The sequence below is a fragment of the Buteo buteo genome, chromosome 30 (assembly GCF_964188355.1).
Source record: "Buteo buteo chromosome 30, bButBut1.hap1.1, whole genome shotgun sequence".
NCBI lineage: Eukaryota > Metazoa > Chordata > Aves > Accipitriformes > Accipitridae > Buteo > Buteo buteo.
Window position 1 is genome coordinate 3,671,988 of NC_134200.1, and position 23,671 is coordinate 3,695,658.

Here is a 23,671-nt window from a genome sequence, read left to right on the forward strand (position 1 = left end):
ATCTTCATAAATTCCTCTTCGGGCTCAGTAAGACGGAGGGGAGCCAGAATTCTCTGTGGCTCCCTTTACAAGAGGGTCTCCATCTTTGCTCACAATACGCTCAAGCAGCAGAGACTGATCAACAGCTTTATTCCAGAAATCGAGGAAGATTCGCACTCCTAAAGCTGGAGAGAAGGGGTATGACACCTTCCCTCAACTGAGTGTTTTGTCCACTTGTATTTGAGGGGCTTTAAGCAACTCATTAAGCAATAGCTCATTCTTAGGCCCTGGAAGCACGCTCATTGTGCTTGTTCACTGCACTGAACAAGCTCTGATTACAAGAATACCTTTATGAAATTTGGGGACATGCAATAATACATTCATAGCAACACAGTTAAGAGTCAAAAACCCAACCACACACCTCTCTTACAGGCAAAGCTTCCACTTGGTTTATTTTATTTTTTAGTACATTATAAATGTATTGAACAAAACCTACGCTGGGTTGCTTTACAGACTGCACCAACAGCTGTTATCCTACAGAGCGGAAAAGGTACAGTCGTGGTAAAGACCTGCAAAAACACTCAAAATGAGTGGGGAAAATTAACCTATGCTATACCATCTAGACAAAACCAGAAGTGAATGTAATGACCACTTACAACTCTTGCCAGAAATACTCAGACTTTTGGTTTCGTATCTACTAACCCGAAGCAGGACCAACTTTCCGTTTCCTGACAGTCTAATGCGTGCCTCATTTGGGAGAGCAGAAAATACGTAACTTAAAATAGCTGTTACTTCTTTAGCTTAGTAATCAGAAATCTCTGTTGCATTGCTCACAATGACAGGTTTACGCCCTTCTGCTCAAGTAGTAGCAAAGACTGTGCATAATAAGATGCACATTCAATATCAAAGCAAGACAGGAAAGACAGCCTGACAAAAATCGGAACAAAGACACTAAAGCAGTGCTGAAAGCATACAGCCAAGCACTGCTACGTCAAGTGATTCACAAAACCTCAGCTTTTCTTCCTTGTGTGCATGCACTTGGCTACGGCGTTTATGACCACGTTCTGTTCTTGCCAAGGGAGCGCACAGGAAAAATGGAGCAGAACTACAACTGCCGGGACAAAATAAATTACAGCATTTTCTAGCTTTAGTTAATGCTGTAGCAAGTAGGTACTTTGTAGGTTATGGCTAGTCAACACGTCCTATTTTAAGGCCACATGTTCAGTTACTCCAAGTTTGCCAGAAACTTTTCTTTGGTGTAAGATTACATATAGTGGGCCTCCAGCTGATTTTCAGGAAAAACACAACAGAAACGACTCAGTCCTTGGTGAGCATGATCATGAGGAACACAGGCTGCTTCAATTAGATTCAAAGAATCTTCAAAACTTTCGTTTAGAAAGTCTTAACTTCTCCATATTTCAGAAACAGGGACATTAAATTTAGCACAGAGGCTATGCTGGTGTCACTCTTGGACTTCCTGCTCGTCCTTTGGAAACATGCACGTATCTGGGCACGTCTTGAACCTTGGAAAAGACTGAACTTACCCATGCTTGCCAGACTTGCTTAGTAGCCAAATTTTGCAGCTTTCTCTCCATTGCACGTACTGCAGAGAGTGAGCTGGATGGTCCCCGCAGCAGGTGGCTGATTGCCAGGCTGCCACACACTAAAACCAAAGCAGGGTAGGTTAGCTCTCCTCTGGTTTCAGGATTCCTGGGATTTTCACTCCATCAGCACAGAATAAAGTAGCACCCGGTTCAAATGCAGAGGAAGCAAAGACGGACTGGGGTGAGAAAGGAAGACGGGCAAGAGTCTGAGGTCAGCCGAACCGAGGAGAGATGAGGTGTGAGTAAGAAACAAGGTTGGGTGAAGACAGCAGGTCATTCAGACAGGGTCTTCCCAGCAAAGAGGAACTGCCCAAGGACAAGCAGTCCCAGTCTGATTTTCTTGATTTCTAGCCCTTTCCTGAAGGTCAGACAGCCGAGAGCTCAACAGGCTGCATCTTCTGCAACAAGGTAAGCATCAGCCCCCAGGCTACCGTTTTGCCAAGAGCCCCCCCAGAAACTACACAAGGTCCAGCAGCCTGGAGCCCCGAGCCCGCGGGCCACGCTCGGAGCTGGGCACCCCAGGGGTAGATGGTGGCTGAAGAAACCCTTAGGCGCAGGGAAGGGGAGGGAGTCCATGCTGACCAGCATGCTAGGAGGCAGCAGGCAGTGCTCAACAGCCCACCCCTCGCCTCCTTCTCGGAAAACACCCCACTGGACTCTGCTTAGTCCAACCTGGCCCCGCAGCACTCGACGAAAGGCAGAGCAACAGCAGAGCCGGCCAGGAAGCAGGGGGCTGTGGCTGGTCCCCCCAACCCCTCTATCACTTGCTCTCTCTAGTTTCTACAGGGACATCCATTGCAACAGCAGAAGTGGAGGCGCCTTCACACGAACCACTTCTTTGCTTAGACCTAACAAGTAAAACCACAGGAGATGAGAATTCCTGCAATGGAACGTCTTGCTCAAAGTTACTAACCGTACACCATTTCAATGCAGAGCTGCTCCTCTTTAAGGAGATTGATCATGCATCCCTCACCCCCTCCAGCTGGACCTCCAAGCCACACACACAGAGCACCCAGCTAAGAAAGCAGACAGAAAACAGCAAAGTTTGCAGGAAGTCTGGTATCAAGGAGCCTCCCTCACCTTCAAGTCCAAGATATTTTCTGGCTCTGGTCATCTTGTGTTCAGCACGATCACAATTAAATACATTCAGTATTGGGTTTAGGGTCTTAGGGGGATGTATTGTGGTAGAAGCAAGAGAAAACAATGCGTTTGTTACTGGGTTTTGTTTTAGCTTAGGCATTTACTTACTTGGGGTTTGTCGATAACCCTGAGGATCTTGCAAAGCTAGCACTGATTGCTTTGCTTTTCAGTAAAAACAAAAATGAGGAAGAAGGCCACATACAGCTTTTCTCTCCTTCAGGTATTCCAGAAAGAACTTGCCCTACTACCAGCTCCATCTGGCAAATGACTAAAAACCTCTGTCCCCAGATGATCAGTGATAAGACACTATGCCAGGAAGTGATGTGATGATGCAATTGGTAACAGCTAAGAAGTGCTTCTTCTAGCACTGACTCTTGCTGACCTACGCTGGACCAGATTCAGACAGGACTGCTAGAGTCAACAGCAGCTGCAAAGTTATAACCGCCTATGTTTCCCAGAGCATATAAAAGCCTGCTGGAAGGATTCACCCTAAAGGACAGGAACCACGCTTGGCAATATTGTCTCTAGCTTGGGTTGTTTCCTTCTGTGCATTGTAGGGAGAGGAGTCTTTATGCACGAGGAACTTGCCTTTCAATCACTTTGACAGAAGACTTGCTCCATAAACAAAGGAGAACATTTCAGTTGAATTGGTGCAGTGTGAACTTTATTTAAAACAGCTGTAATCTAATCTGCATAGTGCTGGGGCAGCATCCAACCTCTGCACTAGCCAGGGAAACTCCAGAACAGCAACATCACTCTGCACGGGGCCAAGCGTTGAGTCAGGGTAGATTAAAGCGTGTCATCTGACCTATGCTGGATCAAGTCCAGGAAACTAGTAACCTGACTTCTTCCTAAACTTCTTCTTAACAGCCTAAGAGTGAGGGGGGATAAAAACAACAACAACAACAACAAAGCACAATTAGAAGATAATTCTGCAAAGCAAGAGTTAAAAAAAAAAATCCATGTAAAGGCATATACTTTGATATCAATTAGCTAGGTTAGTTTGAGACCAGTTGCAGAAATGCATGTGCTGACTAGAGGTTAAGGGCACAACGGCCTTTAACAGTCTTGGAATATTCAAGTGGAAGAATTTGTTTAAAAGCATGGTAATATTACAGGCTTGTAGACCATTACAAAACACTTTTCATAGTTGCTTTGCTGTTTATCTTATCACCTACTCCAGCTTTAATTCCCTCAAATTCAGGATGGAGTTTTATTTACACAGGTGCTGACGTTGTATACCTACTGTAACTAGTACACAGACTTGACAGTATTGAAAGACCATGGTTTTAACACAGGTCACAAAACCAAGGTAACCATTTTATAAACTCAAGGTGTAGCTCTGCTAAAAGCCACTTAAGTAGCATGGGTTCTCTTTCTTCATTTCAACCTGTGAGTAAACCTAAGCCTTGCACTCTTAAGTTTTGGTTTTTTTCGAGGGGAGAAGGAGGAATAAGACCTCTCAAACCCACTAAGGCACATTTTCTAAGAGATGAATTGCACTTGAAGCAAGCTGGAAACCAGAGGTAATAAGGAAAAAAGGTAAGTATACGGTCATGGTCATGCTTCCTCCACAAGTTTGGAACACCAGCAGTAGGGGGAATGCTGGAGAATGAAGACCGTGCAAGATAGCTACATGCCCCTTCGGTCTTGTCACTAGGGTTTGAGGTGGATGCTTAAGATGATCAGAGCTCAGAATTGCTCTTTAAGCCAAGCAACTAATTTTAAAAGAAGTCAGGGGTATCTGTTGTCCGCACAGCAAACTGGGACTTCAGCTGTCAACGCAGTTTGCAAGCTGCACTATTCAGAGGGTGTGAATTCAAAACCTGGAAATACTAGAAGCAGGAAAGCAGTGTTCCTAGTCTCCTCAAATTTACTCTACCATGACATCATCATTTTGTAGAACATACTTGTTGTGGCACTGCCCTGCCCGCCTTACATTTGGTTTACTTGTTTGGGGTTTTTAAGCAGATCCCACGTGCATTAAAAAAAAAAAAAAAGAAAAAATTATTTTTGGAAGACAGTATTTTACAGTACATATGAAAATACTCTGGAAAAACATACAACTTCATTTACAAAAACACCAAGTTATAAAGAAATTACAATAAAGAGATAGCACAAGAGATTTCTTTCATAGGATCAGAATTTCTCCCCACCCCTCAAAAAACCCTCCTGCACTTAACTGGGTAAGCAGTGTTACCGGTTTACAGAACTGGAACTTCAGACTACTACAAGTTGTCATGTAACCACGCAGAACAGCTTTCAGGGATTATCTGAAAACACTCTCTGCATGCCAATTCCTTTCAAGACTCTACCTTGCAGGTGGGTAGCAGTGTCACAACAGCCTTGGCTATTGCAATGTTTAAGTACATCTTCAGCTGTGTGTTCTGAGTTTAGCTTTCCTACCCAGCGACAACAAAAAAGCCCTCAAGTCTCATGCTGGAGCAGTCTCAAGACAAAAATCAGATACAACGGCATGGGACACGTCTATCGTCTCCATACCTTGGTAGCATCCTCTGCTGCATTGTCTTCAATACTTCAATTATTTATGGGCCTCCACGGGAGGCAATACTTGTGTAGCACGTGGCCGTGTTAGGCAGGGGACAGCTGCTAGCTGAGGAAGCTGAGCCCCATTGTGATAGCTGCACAGGAGTGTATGTGCCAAACGGGAAAATAGCTTACGAGGAGAACAATAGATGCACATGCACTAGGAAAGCACAAATGAATACAAGCACGTTCATACACACTTGAAACCACAACGTGGTTGCAGTAACTACTTAACCTGTTGACATACATTCTGAATCCAAGTCACAGGGCAGCTTGGTTTTTGTGGCCTTTTCCAAAGCTGTTTCAGCTAGTGACGGTCAAGACTTTTGAAAAGACTAATAGGGATAACTCTGACAAGAATGTATTTGGGAAATGAAGACTGAAAAAAGTTAAGCTAAAAAGCATATTTTTGTTTACATCAATAAACGTGTAGAGTATTGATGTGAGGTAGTCTAGGCACTAGAAGAGTCCATTCAGCTTTTCAGTTAGCTACTGAGTAAAACCCCTTCCCAATTACATTGTCTGTAGATCTGCTGCTGACATCTTCTGGATTGCCACCGCCTTTGAATGCTGAATCCTGGCCAGTTAACTAGAAGAACAGAACACACAGACTCAAAATAATTGCTATACTGAAGTTACCTTCATATTTGAGTACAGCTTCCAGTCAACACATTAAACATATTAGCGACCATTCTTAAAACAACATTTAGACAACACTACCCTTACCACACAGGAATCTCAAGCCTCGCAAGAAGTCGTACTACCCAAACCTTGAAATCTGTACCTGAAGTATTCATTAGTAGGTAACAGTTCTGCAAGCTGATTCTTTACAAGTGTCAAAATTGAGTTTTTTCTAGTTGTTCTGTGCCTCAAATCAGAGGTCAAGCCACACAAACAGCTGTTTAAGGCGAGTTATGTAGAGCAGGAAAACAAATCAAGCATTAATCAAAAGCTTCCACAAAAACAAGATTTAACAAGCAACTCCACACGCTCATTTCAGCAGTGGACAACCTGTTGAGTAGGCTGCTGACTTCTAAAGCAGCAAAACTATCAAGAGGCATTCAAAAATCATCTGCCAGAACAAGATTAGCTCATACGTCTACATTTATAAGATTCATATCCTCTTCCTTTTGAGATTTGGGGTTTTTTTCTGAATTAAAAACTGCTTCCAGTTCATTGAGCAATCGGTCAGTGCAGTAATATACAAGTACAGTAGTATTTAGAGAGCCTGCCACCAGACCAAAACCAGTCACTAGTGCCAGATCTTGGGGAAAAAAAATTGTTTAATAGCTATACAGTACGTTCAAGACAATTTCTCACACCTACATCCTAGTAAAACTAGCATTATGCTTAAATTTAGATTCCTGAATCCACTGGGGATGCATATATGCATTTCTGCTCAGTTATGTCATTCATTGTACATCAAGAATTAATTCTACTTCAAACCCTCCCTGGCCTAGCCCCCCTTCCTTACCTTTTCTCCGTCTGCTAGTGTTTTGGGCCGTTCTTCTGATGGAGGTGAATGAGGTCCCTCAGTGGTCAGTGAATAAGGTCGTTTAGGTGCAGTGTTCTTAGGATCTGTAATTCGAGTCCCACTTAATTCATGCTGTCCTTGGACAAAACGTGCTCCTGGTTGAGAAACTGTGTTACGTCCTGGAATGGTGCCACCAACTGGAGGTCCCAATGTTCTCATTGCAACTGTAGCCTCCGCTTCTGTAAGAGACACCGCGCTTCTAGAGTTCAGCCATGAAATTAAAGACTGCATTCCACCCACTACGTCAATACATACTTGAATCAGTAACAGGAATGGAGAGTCCCTTAGAGACTGATGGCACAGCTACACGAGGTAGCTTCTCTCTCTTGTTAGCACCGTTAGGTTTCTGGTACACAGCATTTCTGTAAGAGTCAGATGCTAGAGTTATAAAATGCTCGTTTGTAAAATACTATACATTTCCTTTCCAGAAAGCCCATGCAAGACACATGTCTGTCTTCTTAGCTCATTGTCACAGCTCTACCAAACAACAGGCCATCTAGCACGAGATCTTCATTTTGCTGAACTTCAGACCGCAAATTTAAACTTCAGCGTTTTCTTTAGTCAGTCTCTATGTACTTGTACTGTCTTCCAGCTTAGTATATCCAGCACTCTGTACTGCTTTTCATGAATGTATCTGCTCTACCCATACAGGCATCCCATTTTATTTTATTTTTAATGCTACTCCTACAGTACCAAACGGTCTGAACACAGCAGGCATTACACATTTGGTACTCTTGGGCTATTACTCTCAAGATTACATATTCCTCCTGGGCTGAAGTAGCTCATGAACAAGCAGACCTCCCAGGAAGTGACACCCACTTTTACTGCCCGAGTTCTCATACTGCTGCACCAAGGCAGCAGCAGCTCTAGTGTTGCTGTGATCAAGATCAGCACTTCAGTAGAACATCATACTGCTTGGCATTAACCAGACTTTTTGTTAGAAAGAACAAAATTACCTACATAGAAAACACTCCGGCTTCAACTTACACACTAACCCAAGGGGATCTACATTCAAGACCAAATAATTCCTCCGGTATCCACTTCTCCTTTCCTCCTACATGTCTTCATGGATATTAAATTCATTTTTTCAAGGATTTCTTTAACCTGCCTCTCCCCATGTGCCCAAAGGAGATGACAGCTTTGTTCCTGAAGCCATTAGAGCCCTCCACATGCTTATGAACAACACAGATTCAAACAAGAAATCCTAGACCTCATTCACATCGCGAGTCAGTTAAAAAGCAGCTTCTTCACAGCTTTAAGGTTACGGTGCTAACCTTTCTCTCTCGGCTGTAGAGGTGTCCACTTTAGAAATCTTATGTAACAAAGAGGAATTATCTGGTGTTCTGGAGCCCGTGTCTCTGGAACTGTCCAAACAGCTTCCATCTGAAGAAGTCCTTTTGCGCTGAAGCCCACCAGCATTTTGACTAGTACCTGGCATGCTTTGCTGAAACAACACCATCAAAATAATGAAGTCTTCAAGTAATTATTAAAGCAAAAAAAAAAAAAATTGCCAGAAGAGCCCGATTTTTATTATACCTTCTTTCTTTTCTGTAAGGTTTCTGCAGGCAAAAAATGGTGGAGGTGCTTTCTCTTCACGTGAGCTGCCTCGATCTTCATACCTTCCTTTAGCACATTGAGGTAGTTAGCCTGGCTGTAAACTAACAGGAAATGTAGTGTTGTAGCTTAGTGGGAATGTTTGCATTGGGTATTTGTCAAAGTTACACATGGTTTCGTTAGAAACAGCAAGCCTTGAAGTCTGCCCAGCCCAAACAAAGAACAAGAAGTTGTCTCAAGATGAAAGTGACCCCAGATGCCCATTTCACATCCAGTACAGACCAGACACGTAACAGCTATTTTAAGTTCAAACATGCATTTATGTGCTCAGTTACAGCTGTGGTTTGCTAGTCATGCAGCTCACCTCTGAGCTGATTTTAACCTGAAGGAGATCATACTCCTTAACCCTTAGTTGTCTGGTTGAAGATAGATCTAGATGACTTTCTGAATCAACCCAATTGTGCTCAGCTGATGAGAGAACAGACACCTTACTCAAGATTCAGACTAATTTTTTTTATTTGATATTTACAGTGGCGATTGTGCGTTTTTTTCCTAACAGTTCTGTAACATCATACAACTTTTCAGTAATTTAGGTGTTAAAACTCTACCTGTCCAAGACAGACGGGATTTGAAGGACATCTGACTTATCAGAACCACTACAATTTAAACCAGTTCTTCTTACGTGCCAGCAAGCAACCTTTCATGCAACTAAAAAACGCTATACTAGCACAGCAGTTTTTACAGAATTAAGGCACATTTAGAGAAGTTTAACAAGCCTGTCGTGAGCATAGCTGGAAAGTCAGCTTACTAGCATACAGAGTGGGAATCAAAGGAAGGACATGCAACCAAAACAAAAAGGCTTACAACAAGTCTTTCTGCAGGAGATCTAGAAGTGAAATAAAAGCACAAATGTGAACATTCACACCAGCAGGAACAGTTGCTTCAGAGTAAATCCAATAATGTTGTTATGGAAAAGTGAGATAAAGTTCATTTAACAAAAGCCTTCCAAACTGTGAGCCTTATACTCTTGAGCCCATCAACTTTGCCCTCTCAAAATATTCTCTCAAAGTCAAGGCACATGATAAAAGCTTTCTTGCACGTAACTACTGGTCACTCCCACATTTGCCAAAGGATATCACACCTCTCAAGAAATACCTTTTCTGGTCAATCTCTCTGCGTTCAAACCCTGTATCTGAAACATACGATAGGCTGTGCTTCACTAAACTGAGAGCACACAGCTATGCTAATCAAGTCTGTGCACAGAAATACAGGATTCAACATTAGTTCTAGCCTCTCAGCAGTACACAAACCTTGTTGACATGATTTACATTTGCCACAACATTCAAACACAGTGCCACTGGATGTCACGTACAAGACAAGCATCAGTTCGGGTAACAGTGCAAGTCCGAGGAAGTCACCCCACCTGGCCTGAAACTCAGACAAGCGTTTTGATGCCTTTTTTCTGTGCTTTTCTCATATCCCAAAGCATGAGCTAAAAAGAAGGTCCGCTTTTGCTGCATTTACTCATGTTGTCTGAGCAACACAACACACAGCTCACGCTGGTACCATGGAGAAATGTTTGTTTGCACTGATGAAGAGTTTAAAGGAGTCCACTGTTTAGAACTTTTTGTCCAAACGCACCTGTCACTTCAGAAGAGTAACCCGATTTCCTTAGTTTGGCATTATGATAGCAAGGCATGAGCCTCACAGCACACGTGCGCTTCTGAAAGGCACAAGAGCAGTCAGCTTGGGAAGAAGTAAACAGACTGTGGAAAAGACCTATACTTTCAGACGACTGCTCACCCCCAAACCCCTTTATTCTAGCATTATCTAACAACGCTTGCGATATTACTTTATTTCTGCATCTATCAAAAGGAATAAAGTAAGATGAACACGGAGCTTGACGTGCAAGACTGCATGTCGTTACGATGTGACCACTCACTGCCTTTCAAAGTTCTGGGATGGTATCCTACACAAACTGTTATTTTGGAAACAATACTGTCAACAGGCATTCACAACTTAATTTTAGAGCCCGATACAGTTAATTCCCACTTCCAAAGTTCAGCAACTGACAACTGCTTTTGACAAGTGTAGCTACACCCAGTAAAGGGACATCTCTCTCCTGGCTTCACATCTGACTGTCCATTTCAGGAATCGCAGTTCCTTTCTGATCGTTTACTATGATCTGCAGAACTGTTATTTCACATAGGGGATATGGTATATAGGACTGTAGTACACACTTTTGTTTCAAGGTGGACTTACATTGCCAAAGTGTCAAAATAGTATGTTTCTAAGGCTAATCTTCTATGTGTCACGCTCTACAGAAATAGCTAATACCAGAAGGAAGCACAATTCACTTTGCGAAGCAACTTGCACTAGAATAAAAAAATGAAACCCTACGAGACTAGAGCAAAATAGAGGCTTACCTGTATCCTTGAATGACTGTGTAACGCACGTTAAATCAACGTTAACACTTGCTGCATTTTCCACTTTCCTAAACACGATTCCAAGAAACCACATTGACACATATCCACTCCTAAAAAGACACAGTCACAAATCTATCATTTATGCACAGATGCCAGTTATTTGGGTGCTAGTATCTACTCTCAAGAAGGGCTTAAGCAAAACAGTTTAGTTGTACGCAGCAGCTAAAGATGGGAGTCAGCCCATTCTCAAGTTCTCCGAGAACTCCTCCCTCAAGTTCTCCCTTCTTTAAAAAGATCCTACATGCTCAGAACCTTGCCCGTCAGACCTCGTACCTACAAAACAGTAGGTACGTAACTGAGCATCTCTCACAGGTAAGCTGAGGTGAAGGAATATAAACAAGGTACAATACATCGGCCAAACTCCAGTTCAGAAAAGTAATGGAACTCACTGTTTACAAAGTTCTCGGCTGCCAGGGAAAGACTGTGGCTTTACATGTGCAATAGATATAAATTCATTCCTCTCCAAGTTTCCAACCAGCACACGAATTTTAGATTCCACAAGGCCAATCCTGACAAGAACAAGAGACATTTACTCATTTTTGACTGTATCCAGCACAGTAGTTATACGCTTTCTTATAATACAATGCTAATACAAAAATGCTAACCAGTCAGTAAGTAGTAAGATTCATTCAGCTGAGCAGATACTAGATATTTATATCACACACACTGGAGCTGGAGATGTTTCCAGGCACATTGGAGCTTCAAAGTTTCCAAAGACAGAGGCAGTAAGTAAGTTCAACTTGTACTCTTAACAGGTCAGACACAACACTTCAACATATAACCTATGATGAAAATATCAACAAGAAGCAGATTCCCAGCACCTCTGGCTGCATTTTGAAGTGCAGCAAAACTTCTTTTTTACCCCAAAGATCAAGGAGAACAACCCTTTAGAAAAGGCTCAAGCACAACTCTTCCATTACACCTGAGTAAAGATGCTATTCTTCCTGCAGATTGACCTGTGAAAAGAGTTTACCCTCTTCCAGCCAAACTGAAAAATATAGTTCCTTTACTAAACAAACGATCCAGTCAACACAGTCTCATCAGAGACTTACCCAAGAAATGTATCATGACCACAAAGGCTATTCTTTTAAATGAAGTACTGGCATTTTACCCTTCTACCTGAAACACTGCTACCCTTGAAAGCAGCCAGAACTCTCTACGTTCTTCACAAGTATCGTATGTTGATGAACAACAGAGATGTGCCATCTATTCCCAAATCCATTCAAGAGTTGGTGAACTAAACTTGTTCTTATAGCAAACGGAAGCAAGTTTGTCTTCTGCTTTTCATTTTCCCAGATGCAAAACTAAGCCCCGTTTGCTGCCATTTCTGTCACTGCAAAAACGTCAGCTTTTACTGCAGCCAGGACTTTCCTCATCTTTATTGTGAGATACAATAAGCCTTCTTCACTTAAAACATTTCACATTAAAAACTATTTGGCTCTAAGCCCTCTGCCCATAACTCCTTGTTGTATACCTAACTGCGACTGACATCAAGCTGTAGCTGACACGATTTTTAAGTGAACAAATTAACAAGTTCAGGTAAGAGGTATTACCTACTAGAGCTATCTTTAAACAGGAAATAAGATGTCTTTCAGAGGTAGCGCAAGAATTAAATCATTTGCCTTAAAGCGCAAGCCAAACCCTGAAGTATAACCAAGGTGTCCTCAGAACAGGGGTCTGGTACACACAGCGATTTTCCTTGCTTACTTGAGCAAGGCAGGCAAAGCACTCATTTCTTCAGAATAAGAACACCACACACATTACAGTACCTTAATTCCTCACCGTTTCCCCTTATTTCAAGACTCACAATTAGTCAGCCCATTCACACAGGTTCAACAAGTTATTATTGGCATGTCTCCCTTGAGACAGTGACAAATACCATGTCAGAAGCAGTCATGTTCTCTAACCACAGTTGAAGTGGTTCTCACATTACCTTTCACAAAGTAGATCAGCACTCCTGCAATTTACCTATCCACTACCAAGCATGCTGAGATGATCATTTCCAGCACTAAACACAAGATGCCTGAGCACACTACTAGATTAAAACTTAGTAAACACTATTTATCAGCATTCAGGTACTCTGTGCAGACGGTCAGGTTTCACCCCGATTAAACAGCCTTGTTTCGCTTCACTGGAGAAAAGTAGGCTCTGGAACAGGCGGACTACATAACCAGAGCAACTTAGCATTGAGTGCAATCTAGTCCTAAATTAAATATTACATCCAGTAAAAAAGCTATGAAACCAAGTCTTCTAAGGCTCTACAACAGTTGTCCTCAAAGTGTCGGGGGGGGATGTACCCCAGGGGGTGCACAAGACAATCCACTGGGTCCAGGAAGAAAAGTTGAGAACTTCAGTAATGTGTACGTAACTTGTAAAGAAGTAGATCTAGACCGCAACTATGTGTTCAAAAATTACTATTTTTTTTTTGTTTTGCTCACAGGAGTGCACAAAAGTTTGGAGACCACTGGTCTATAAGTCAGTAAAAGATCAAGCTCTCCGGTGTCCACTACACATCTGATGACATCAAGTAATCCCCATTTACTTCAGTCTCTGCAACAAGGAACATCTTCCTAACTGAAGTAGCCTTGGGTAAGTAGTCTCCTTAGACTCCTGGCATCTGCTTCTCGAGATGACACAGAGCATACGCACACTAACCCTCTTTGCTCCTTCTCATCATGACTTAGGTCTTTAGGTTAACTTCTTAAACAGCAAGATAACTTATGCTAACTTCCCTTCACAAGAAAGCTTTTAGTTTTGCTGAGGAACTGTCTACTTAACTCCGTACTGTATTCCATGCCTAGCTGCACAGTCGAGTACTTTATTTTTGTGAACTGTATTAACCAAATGAAGGGCAACACTGAACTGAGCGTCAATGATGTATTGAACCCACACTCAAAGCAAGACTTACCACTCTAAGTGATGCTCTTTAGTAGAGGCACTAGCGGTCAGCACAATATAATGTCTAGAAGAAAAGAAAAAGTAACATCCTAGCTCAGGACTTGATATTCCTTCAAATGAATCCAAAACTGCCTTAAATGTATAGAAAATGACTTCCAGACAAGACACATTATATCCTGCAGGCAGCACAGTATTAACTGAAGAAAAACTGATTACATCCTTCAGAATTGCGTTCTGCTGCCTTCTGAGTATCAGAGCTGATTTTTTTTTAATAAAAACAGTGTCAGTGGCAAAACACAAACAGTTTTTCTATCTTCCCTATACTTATCCTTACCAAAATTCCTATGACTACCTCCAGCTTCTGAAGAACAAACATATCAATGCCATCTCGTATTTCGACTGCAAGCTAAAACTCACTATGCTAACCAGTACGGCAATCATTTCAAGTTCAGGTAACAGACTTCATACATACTTGTATTTCTGAAAGAAGTCCAGTGGTTCAAAGAGCTTTGACCAGTCTGATTTTCCTTGGAGAATCTCATTCGTAACTGCAAGACCTACAATTAAGGTTGAAAACCTTACTACCATTTTGTTTTTAAGACTAGCAGAGCGTGACAGAAACTTTATAAGAGAGAGGTTTTGAACAGTAATCGACAGATCAAAAAGCAGGAATTCCCTTGACACAATACACGCCTACTACAACAGTTCATTGTAAAACTGGTCCCTTGTTGCCTGCAACAGGTATACTTCCCAGAGAACTCTTCTGCCTAAAAGGGCACAACACCGCACGGAATATAACCAAGTCAGGTAATGTGGTTTCGTATTGCAAGAATTACACCTGTTAAGCAGTTAATAAGCATGGAAAGAGCTTTACCATGTCTGAACTCCTCCACCATTACCGCTCGCGTTGATGTAGATACGTTGTATGTAGAGTTCTGCTGCGGATAGGCTGGGGTGATGATAGGCATTACGTGGTATCGGTCTGATGGGTTCACCTGTGATGTTAAAACAATTGCGCTCGGCACCAGCAGCTTAGCTTAGAAGAAAGTTTAAAGGCTTCCAAATTCCATGTCTACATACCCTAGGGTCCCATACTGGTAAATTAAGACTGCTCTCTTCCTGTTGTTTCAGCAATACAGGTCTTGGCCACTCCCTAAACAAGAAAAGCCAGGAACTGACTGCCCATTTAAAACTCTGCCATGTAATTCAGGGTAGGACTGAACGGTGTTGGTCTAAATCTTATATAAAGAACCAGCTCAGAAAGTGTTACTGCTTTACGCAACTCAAAATAGTCATAAGTAGCTCTTACCATTCTGAAAAAACCAAGAAGAACTTGTTCACCAGAGTAGAAGCCAAAGCGTTTGGGTAGAGTTGACACGTTCTCGCTACTAGCACAGCACAGGAAACCCCACCAAGAAATCCCAGCACGTTGGAGTAAATGCCACGTCCTACAATGCAGACATTGTCGTTAGCCTGTAGTCTTCCCATGCCCAAGTATAGTCCTTCAAATTGACAGCACCACCTTCACAATCTATAGAATACCTAGCACCCTTCGGCCTCCAAGTCAGTTATTTTTGCAGTGCAACGAGGCCAAAACTGTTGGTCCTTACAGCGATGAGAAAAAGAATCGGTACCACACCACTTCCCAAAATACTGCTACTCTGAAATTTGCCTGCACTGCTACAGCTACTGCTTCACTCCAACTTCCCTTAAGAAGAAGGTTCTGCCATTCTTCTAGCACTTGCTCTAGTCACATGCGCAAACGGTATTTTCTTAGTCCTTATCTATCAAGCTTTTATACCTCACTGGGCTTTTTTATCCTTTCTAGTCAGGTTCCTGGTAAGCAATGCAGCACCTTGTCTTGTAGGCACTCCCCTCATCTCCCCACTCTACCCCCATTAAAAAAACCACAGAATCTACCTCACGGACAGTCCTTGAATCTAAACTAAAACACAGGTTTTGAACTAAAACCTGTTATTTAAACAGCTATCCAAAGATGAAGGACTTCTAACGCTATTGTTTTTTCAGCACGAGGTGCCTCTGAAAAGTTTAAAGATCACAAACAATCACATTACTCACGTTTTGCCCACAGTTTAATTGCGCGGAGCGTGAGCCGGAAGTTCTCTTTATTTGGCACTAGGTGCAGTATTTCATCAGTAACTCTGCAGCCTGTAAGAAAAAACAGTTGAAGTACAGCACTTCCTGGTAACAGGTACAAGTCAGTTCTGTGCTATACTGGATCAATAGCTTACAGTTTAGCCTGCAAGTCTATGAAAACAAGTTTGCGTTACTTGCTTTGTATTACCTTAAAAATCAGAGGTTACACATAACCTTACAGACACATAACATAACAAATTAGAGGTTACACATTCAGTAGCACCTCAGGTAACTGGTGCCCTCAACAGCTTTTTCATACTTTAGACTACAGCCAACATTTTTCAATAAGGCCCTTCTACAGGATTCCGAAAGCTAGGTTTCTTTTGACAGCCAGGAACAATTAAACCAGTCAGTGTTAAACAGTGAGCAACTTCGGCTTCAGGTATTTTAAATATCCTTTTTTTTTTTTTAATCAACTACCACACATTCTTCTCTATCAAGTGCTCTACCTATTCATCTGAAGCAGTTTCTGTGGCAAACTGGAACACCACACACACCCCAATCAAAGAAACATGCAACACAGGTCTATCTAAACACACAACTTGAAACAGCTAAATTTAAGCCCACTCGCCACCTCCTCAGACCTCAAGTATACAGGGGATCAGTTTCTGCACCCTGTACAGAAACTTGGGGTGTGTAACGTGCATTCCATACCAACTTTAGTAACATTTTCTTGTTAAAGATGTGCAAATATGCTTACCATTTAAGCTCCGTATACATCTTATATCCAGGCTTCTGAGACACGAGTTGTCTCTGAGATCAAGATTCTCAGCAACAGCTGGCACAGACAGTCTTGCAAACACGAGATCAATCTTAAGAGGAAAAAAGTGCCAACCGTTAGAATGCCCCGCAGTCTGCAAACAGCACACTGGTGGGGGACAGTTACTCAAGTCTAAAAAGAGTGGTTAACAGTTGTATTTAGAATTATGTGACTATAGATACATCTCCCAAGAGGTTTACTTCCCAGAAGACTCAACGCAATTTCTAGAAGTTCCCAATTTTATTTACAAAGCCTTCACTGCATCACCCCTTTCTTTTTAAGCTAGGGAAAGGAAGAGGGCATTTTAAGTTGGAAAAGATTACTCTAGACTTAGAGTTCCAATTAAAAGGGAACTTAAAATTATTCACAGAATTAAGACTTAAGTTCAGTCACCTCAACTATACTTCAGCAAAGGAGAGAGCATTTCCTTTATGCAGTAAGCCCTTTTGATTCTGAAGTATCTGGATTTTAGTACAGTCTGAGGCAAGAAGATTATCCTGTGAAAGTCTGTACCAGATAAAGGCCACAAAAAGGTCATTGAATAAATCTCTTTGTGATAGTGATACCAAGCAGTAACTCGCTTAGGTACTACAGCAGGCAGGTCTTGATTCATTGCCTAGGATGTATTCAAGATAGCTGGATTCCTGCAACTGACAAACCTAGGCGGGAGTCAAATGAGTACTTTCACTTTCCATTTTCCAGATTGTTTGTCCCACGACCACTTCATTTTGGATTTGCAGCAAAACATTTAGTCTGCTCACATGATTCGTACAGTGAACTACACTGTACACATCCCTCTGTAGATACCTAGCTTGGCAGAGCTAAGAAGACTTAGCAAGGACACCGCCTCTGCTCCCACTCTGCACGATCCTAGGGATAAATGCTATTCAAGCAGGCTACCCTGGTCTACAGCACAGGTCTAGAAAAAGATGTCCCTGATGCTCCCATGCCTGCTAGGCTCCCTAGGGGCTTCTTTTCCTATAAGCTCCCGTTCTACTGCAATGTCTTCTCCTGGGATACGTTGCGGTCCAAAATAGCACAGTCACAGCTCCCTGGAAAAGTTATCCTATTCCAAAGCAAGAAAAAATTTATTCACTTAAAAAAAAATAAACAAATGCTTACCTCAATGCCATCAAACTCAAACTTGACAACTGGTACATATGCATCTTCAACTGCCTGGAAAGGAGAGGATAACTGCGTAAGAAAACATGGTTTGCTACTTTAATGTTTCTCCTGAACTACGATCAAATGCAGAATTTACACTGCTAACTACTCAGTATAAAGACTGAGCTGCTTCCAAACCAAAAGAATTGTTCCTAAGCTGCAAGCAGTACAGCAAGCACTAAGATGGTATAATACTAGCTTTAACAAGTTATTTAGCCAAGAGATTCGGAGGCTGATCACATATTGTAATGAACAAACAGGGCACAATGAGCCATCAGTATCAGAGGTTGTAAGGTACTTAACCTTGGTGGTGAGGAAGAAAAGCAAGAGATTTCTGTAGCTATCTTACTACTGGTTAACATCCAGAGAAATCGAGGAAATTCTGTCCGCATTTGACAGCACGCACTAGCCTCCTGTATTTTTATTTTCTACCATGCCTGAGATGCTGTCAGCTACCTTATGGGACAGTTTTCAATTTTGTAGACCACTCGTCAGAACTGTGCCACAGCCCACTGAGTCTGTCTTCGGTCATCTAAACAAAGGCTCATTAGCTATGCGTATGAAGTCTTTCAAAATGTCTGCACAAGGAAGACCAGGCTGAGAGAAACACTTCTCAGGAGTTCGGTTCTATACGCAAGGTACACAACATGTGCACCGGCGGGTCATTTTACAAGGCAGTTTTGTATAGTCACAGCACAGCTCCTATTGACTTTATGCAAAGCTGCCTGTGCGTCTCTTCTACAACGTCTCAGGCTGAGTAGCCAGAGAAGAACAGGACCAGAGGAGAATGAATTAGAGGTCCTAAAGTACACCCAGAGGAACACCATGGCAAAGGTACTGACAGAAACCTTTCCACATCACATTCAACTTCCTCAGCTCTCAGGCTGCCCCTTCCTCTACCTGCACGCAGTTACCTTCTTGCCAAGCCCCTTGCTACAGCTAAGATGAAAGCAAGGCTCCTAGGGACAACCTTGCTTTTTGATACTATAGCCCACTCATTCCCAAACCATGGGTAGGGGAGAAGTGAACCACAGAGATTCTGATCGGACGTACAGTCATTGGGGAAGGGAACCAAAAGCTTGACTTCCAACACTTTCCTGCTGCGTAGACAGTATTTTACAAGGGACTCAGAAACAAGTCCTTTTTTAATTTTGGTTTGTAAGACAATCACTACCAATAGGAGTCTTTAACAGGAATATTCTTATTGTCGGAGTTGCACAATCTATCAAGGAGAGAGCTTGCTTACTCTCAGCTTTTTTATTTCCTCCTGACGTTGTAGTTTTTCAAAGAACGACTGAAAGAAATCCGATCTTTCTACATGTCTAGGAGCAACACAAGCCACATCTATGTCAGCACCTGCAAAGAGATGCCATTTCTTCTGTTACTCTTGGAAGACACTTTCAAACATTACAACTATGACCAGACAGCAAAAGAGCAAAAGTTTACCTTTAGTGTGTACTCCAAGCCTGTAAGAACCAAACGTAAATATTTTGCCACCAACATTTGCTACTACTGAAGGGGGAAGATTCTGTGGGTAGAAGAGAAAGAGTTTTCTGGAGAACAGAAAGATACACGTTGACCTACATGCAAGTTTAACTAGCATATAAGTTACTTAGAAAGACTACAACAGCCTCCATAAACAATGTCTTCTCCCTCCCATACTGAGCTGTTAGTCTAATAGACTGATACTGTTTTTCTGAAGGGAGTGCTTGCGACTCACAAACAGCAGCAACAAAAAAGGTGAGTAATGTAGCAGTCGCTTCATCAATTTAAACAAATTAAGACCTATTATCAGTCTTCCCTGCAGCAGAGCCGCATACATTAACACCATCTAAGAGCCATTCCAAAGGCAAGTCTAGAGTAGTAATTTCAAACTAGATTGAGTGCTGTAGGCTGTCTGGGGCAAGTTTACTGCCCAGTTACCGTCTATCTCCCCCCACAATGTCTTGTTTCAGCTTTGTTAACCGCTACAAGTCAACTGATCGAGCCACTTCACAAATTTATTCAGTGCCCCAAGGACTTGAAGGTCTTCATCTGAAGTATCTTTTATACATTATTTCAATGGCTCTTACTACAGATCTCCTTGATACTTAAGAAGGAAGTTAAATGTTGAACTTTAGCATAAATCCTAGTAGTATCGCCTTTGGAAGAAACAAAAAGGCTTCAGCTGTTTTGATAAGAACCTATCAAAAAACCTTACCTTGCTCTCACCGAGTTCTGAAATCCATTCTTTGACCAAGTTATTCAGTCTACCAAGAACGACCAGCCTGTAAAGAAAACTCATGTTAAGTTTGCCCTAAAAAAAACCCCAGGACATTAACAAATTTTACAGTCTTGTTATACCTGTGATTCAGTTCTTCCTCCTCTTCAAATACCCCCAATGCTTTCATCGCTTCAAGCAGCTTCTGAGTATGAATGGAATCTATATCCGTAGGAGGAGCCAAGCTAATTGCAGAAGTAATTCCATAGTGCCTCGGAGGCTGGTTCTGCAGCCTAGGAGTACTGGGGGAGAAAATAAAATACCAAAGACCCCACAAAAGAAAAAAACAAAACCCAACAAAACAACAACCACCACCTTACTGCAAAACACCCTTCCACTTACAGGTTTCCAAATCAGCTTCTGCCCTTTTGCCCAGCATTAACATAAATGAGGGAAAAAAGATCCTGCTTATGGTTTTTAGATAACTTGACCTAACTTAGAAGCCACAACTACTTCTTTAAAAAACACTTGTGGATATAAGAAAAGATCCAAGTTGCTACCATCTGAAGACAGCTTATTTGCATTGCGCTAGACAGTTAGAACTGATCGCCAGGAAATGAAAAGGTTTGAAATCCACGAAGGGTGACACTACGTACAGCACAAGTTTTGGACACATTTCAGTTTCACAGCACTTTTGAGTTAAGGTTATTCCCATCAGCTTCCTGATCACATTAAACAAGACAAGTTAACACTGGCTTCTTTTAGTTCAATGTATTTGCTGTGCTTCTGCTGATTCTGAAAGGACATTATAGTTGATTGCAGAGCAAGGACAAAGTGGTCTGTTAAACAGAGTTGTTGCAGTAAATTCAGCATTACCTTGGTTTTGTCCATGGAAGAGGATGAAGGAAAACATCAACCAATCTGCAGCTAATGTTGCTAGCAGAGCCTTGTGCTCTTAACACAGCGTTCCATTTTTATAGCTCAGATGCTTAGCTCTACATACATCTGGTTTAATCTAAATCCAAGAGATGTACGTCAGCATGCAGAGCAGCACAAGTTAAGCTCTGTTTGTAGAAGGTGCTCAAATCTGCTTTAGCTAGCTCACTGCCCAGTTAGGCTGAGCATTACCAGCTGAAACCAGGAGAGAGAAAGGAGTGGCACAGGAGGTAAGAACTGTACTTAATGGATCAAGGGTCTCTACAGAAACACTAGTAGCAAAAGGGGGACACACATTGAAAAGGTCTACAACTCATCATGCTTGTCAAAGAGTCCATAACCAGACCCTAAGGCTACAGGGATTACTGATGGCATTATTCAAACCGGCTATTTTCCTACTTCACAAATGGACAGCTCCAAATATTAGCTGGGTTAGTCAAGAGACGCTTAGAACTATTGAAGGTATCTGACCCACTTTGGCTAGAATGGGATGAGGCTCAAAGGACAGCCTCAACACTTGATTTTAAAAAGATAGCTTATTACAACTCCTTATTTCTAGTTGTTGCCTTTACTCTGCCACTGAGGGAAGATGGATTTCTCTCTCGCAGAGTAGCTTTGTCCAACTACAGACATAGCTTTTAGTCACCTAGTGGGCTCCCCCACCCCCCTTCTCTATGAGCTCATTTTTCAAACTTTTTTCTAGGCGTTTTCCAAAAAAGCTCGAGGGGGTGGGGGGTGGTATTAGGACTGTAGCCCTATTAACTAGTCTCCCCAGTCAGAACGGCTGTTTACTTTCAAGTGTAACTAGGCCCTGACCTAATTTGCCTTGCCTTGTTTATAGGCATTGTCAACTTCCACTTCATAAGTAAAAATACTCCTAATGCGTATTTTCCTCCTTATGATACCATTTTCATAACAAATACAGAAGGAAAGCCTATGTTTAATTGCTGTGCATTACATCTAAATTAAAACGCCTACAGCAGCAACTTCCTACATGCTTTACGTATTACTTGCAGTGTACAACCTGCACTTCAGAAAGTTTGCACAGCACAAGAATGGCTTTTAGACTTTGCTAGCATCCAAGATCTTTCCAGTGTACAGAAGGCCACCATCTAGCTGCCTTTCATTGCTCCATTCTTCCTACAGAGGCTATAATTAGAGACTGACATAAAGGCCAATATCAATGAGATATATCTGATATTATGAAGAGTAAATTCTTTTAGTCAATAGTAGCTATTTTACAGTTGCTTGCATGTATTACTGAAAATTTGATCTCACACCTTAAAAGTTGAGGAAAATGGCATTGGAAAGTTTTACTGAGAGAGTGACTTATGCCCAATAGAATTCGTTCCCCTTTTAGAATTAAATAAATAAATAATTAAATGCATAAAATCTTCCTTCTCTCTCTCTCAACTGTACCAGGCTGCCAGGCATATACAAAGAAGAGGTCTTATGAGACAAAGTAGCATACGTGGCATACTACCTATTCCTCCACCAGCCTTCTGTTTAAATGAGAAGTCTGTGGCAGTTTAATATTTTGCCAACTCTTGCTATGATTTGTCCACCATAGGGAACACCTCCAACGTACTTCTGTTGCGAGAGATCCCAATTTTATACAAGAAGTTCAACTGATTTGTTCCAAGTGGTGTCGCTCCTTTATAGCTTCACAAAGCCGCGAGCCATTTCTCCTGCATGCTCCGAGAGACAACGGATAAGTTTATACTATTACAGTTCAGGGAGTTGCCTTCAGCCTTCAGGGCGGTGTATGAGCCTTCACTGTGAACGCGTCTCTCCCACTCATGAGGTTGGCTTGCCTCCAGCCAGGTAGAAATGTATCACGCCAGCCTTTTCCACCCTCACCACTTGGGAGGACGAATGACTGGAAATCAGCTCCTGAACCCCCAAAATCGATAGCACAAACCAAACCAAACCAAAACAAAAAAACCCAAACAACAAACCAACCAAACCCAACCAACCAAGAAAACCCCCAAACCCCATGACCTTCACTGAAGTAAAACCACCTACACCTTCCATTCCTACCAGACAAACTCATGCTAAAAATAGCCTGCAGACACCTGCTGGCAAGCTAAAGCAGCTTGCTCCTGACGACAGCATTCAGAGAAAGCCACTTTTTTTCCTGCCTTGAAGCTGGGTCGGTAGCCCGAGAGCAGCACCCAGCCGCAGGCCGTTACAAGCTTATGGTGACAACGCAATGCCGAGACACGCACAGAGAACCTTACGCACAACTACGTTAAAACCAGGGGCTCTGACAAATTTTTCTAACCTAAATGATTCTATGACTGTAGGGTTCAATTATATGGAACTTAGTTACTGGGCCTGAAAGTAGCTCATGGTCGCAAGAGCATTCCAGACACCTTTAGAAGGCCTTGAACAGAATAAACCAGAAGACAGAAGAAGAAAGATCCCAATTAGAAAAACACAGGTGCACATTCCACGATAAAGGGAACTTGGCACAAACAACCTCAATTCAGGGGCTTATCTTGGCCAATTGGACTGAGACAAGTTTCGCATGCTCTAGTTAATATAGCCAATTATGTCCTGTGTTTATGCGTGTGTAGAGAGCGAGTATAACTAACTGTATCTGACGTTTATACGCGTGGACAGTATCGATATAACCAATCACATTTTATGTTTGCGCACGTGGACACCAAATGCTTGCATGCAGCAGCCAATCAAAGCTTCTAAACAACT

At 42.1% G+C, this 23,671-nt stretch overlaps 1 protein-coding gene across 1 annotated transcript; it reads right to left on the reverse strand.

Annotated features, from left to right (window-relative positions):
- Positions 1-3,395: 3,395 nt before the first annotated feature.
- Positions 3,396-20,936, reverse strand: LOC142025829 (poly(A) polymerase gamma-like). Its single transcript, XM_075018509.1, has 21 exons — positions 20,900-20,936; positions 20,167-20,398; positions 20,024-20,090; positions 19,270-19,351; positions 19,070-19,179; positions 17,782-17,835; positions 16,600-16,711; positions 15,822-15,911; positions 15,052-15,190; positions 14,823-14,895; positions 14,617-14,737; positions 14,215-14,299; positions 13,753-13,806; positions 11,234-11,353; positions 10,785-10,894; positions 8,341-8,462; positions 8,079-8,248; positions 7,060-7,166; positions 6,745-6,983; positions 5,788-5,859; positions 3,396-3,594 (listed from the first exon to the last, which is right to left on the reverse strand). Exons 1-21 carry the CDS (start codon positions 20,934-20,936, stop codon positions 3,556-3,558), a joined length of 2,235 nt encoding a protein of 744 aa, XP_074874610.1. The 3' UTR covers positions 3,396-3,555.
- Positions 20,937-23,671: the final 2,735 nt, after the last annotated feature.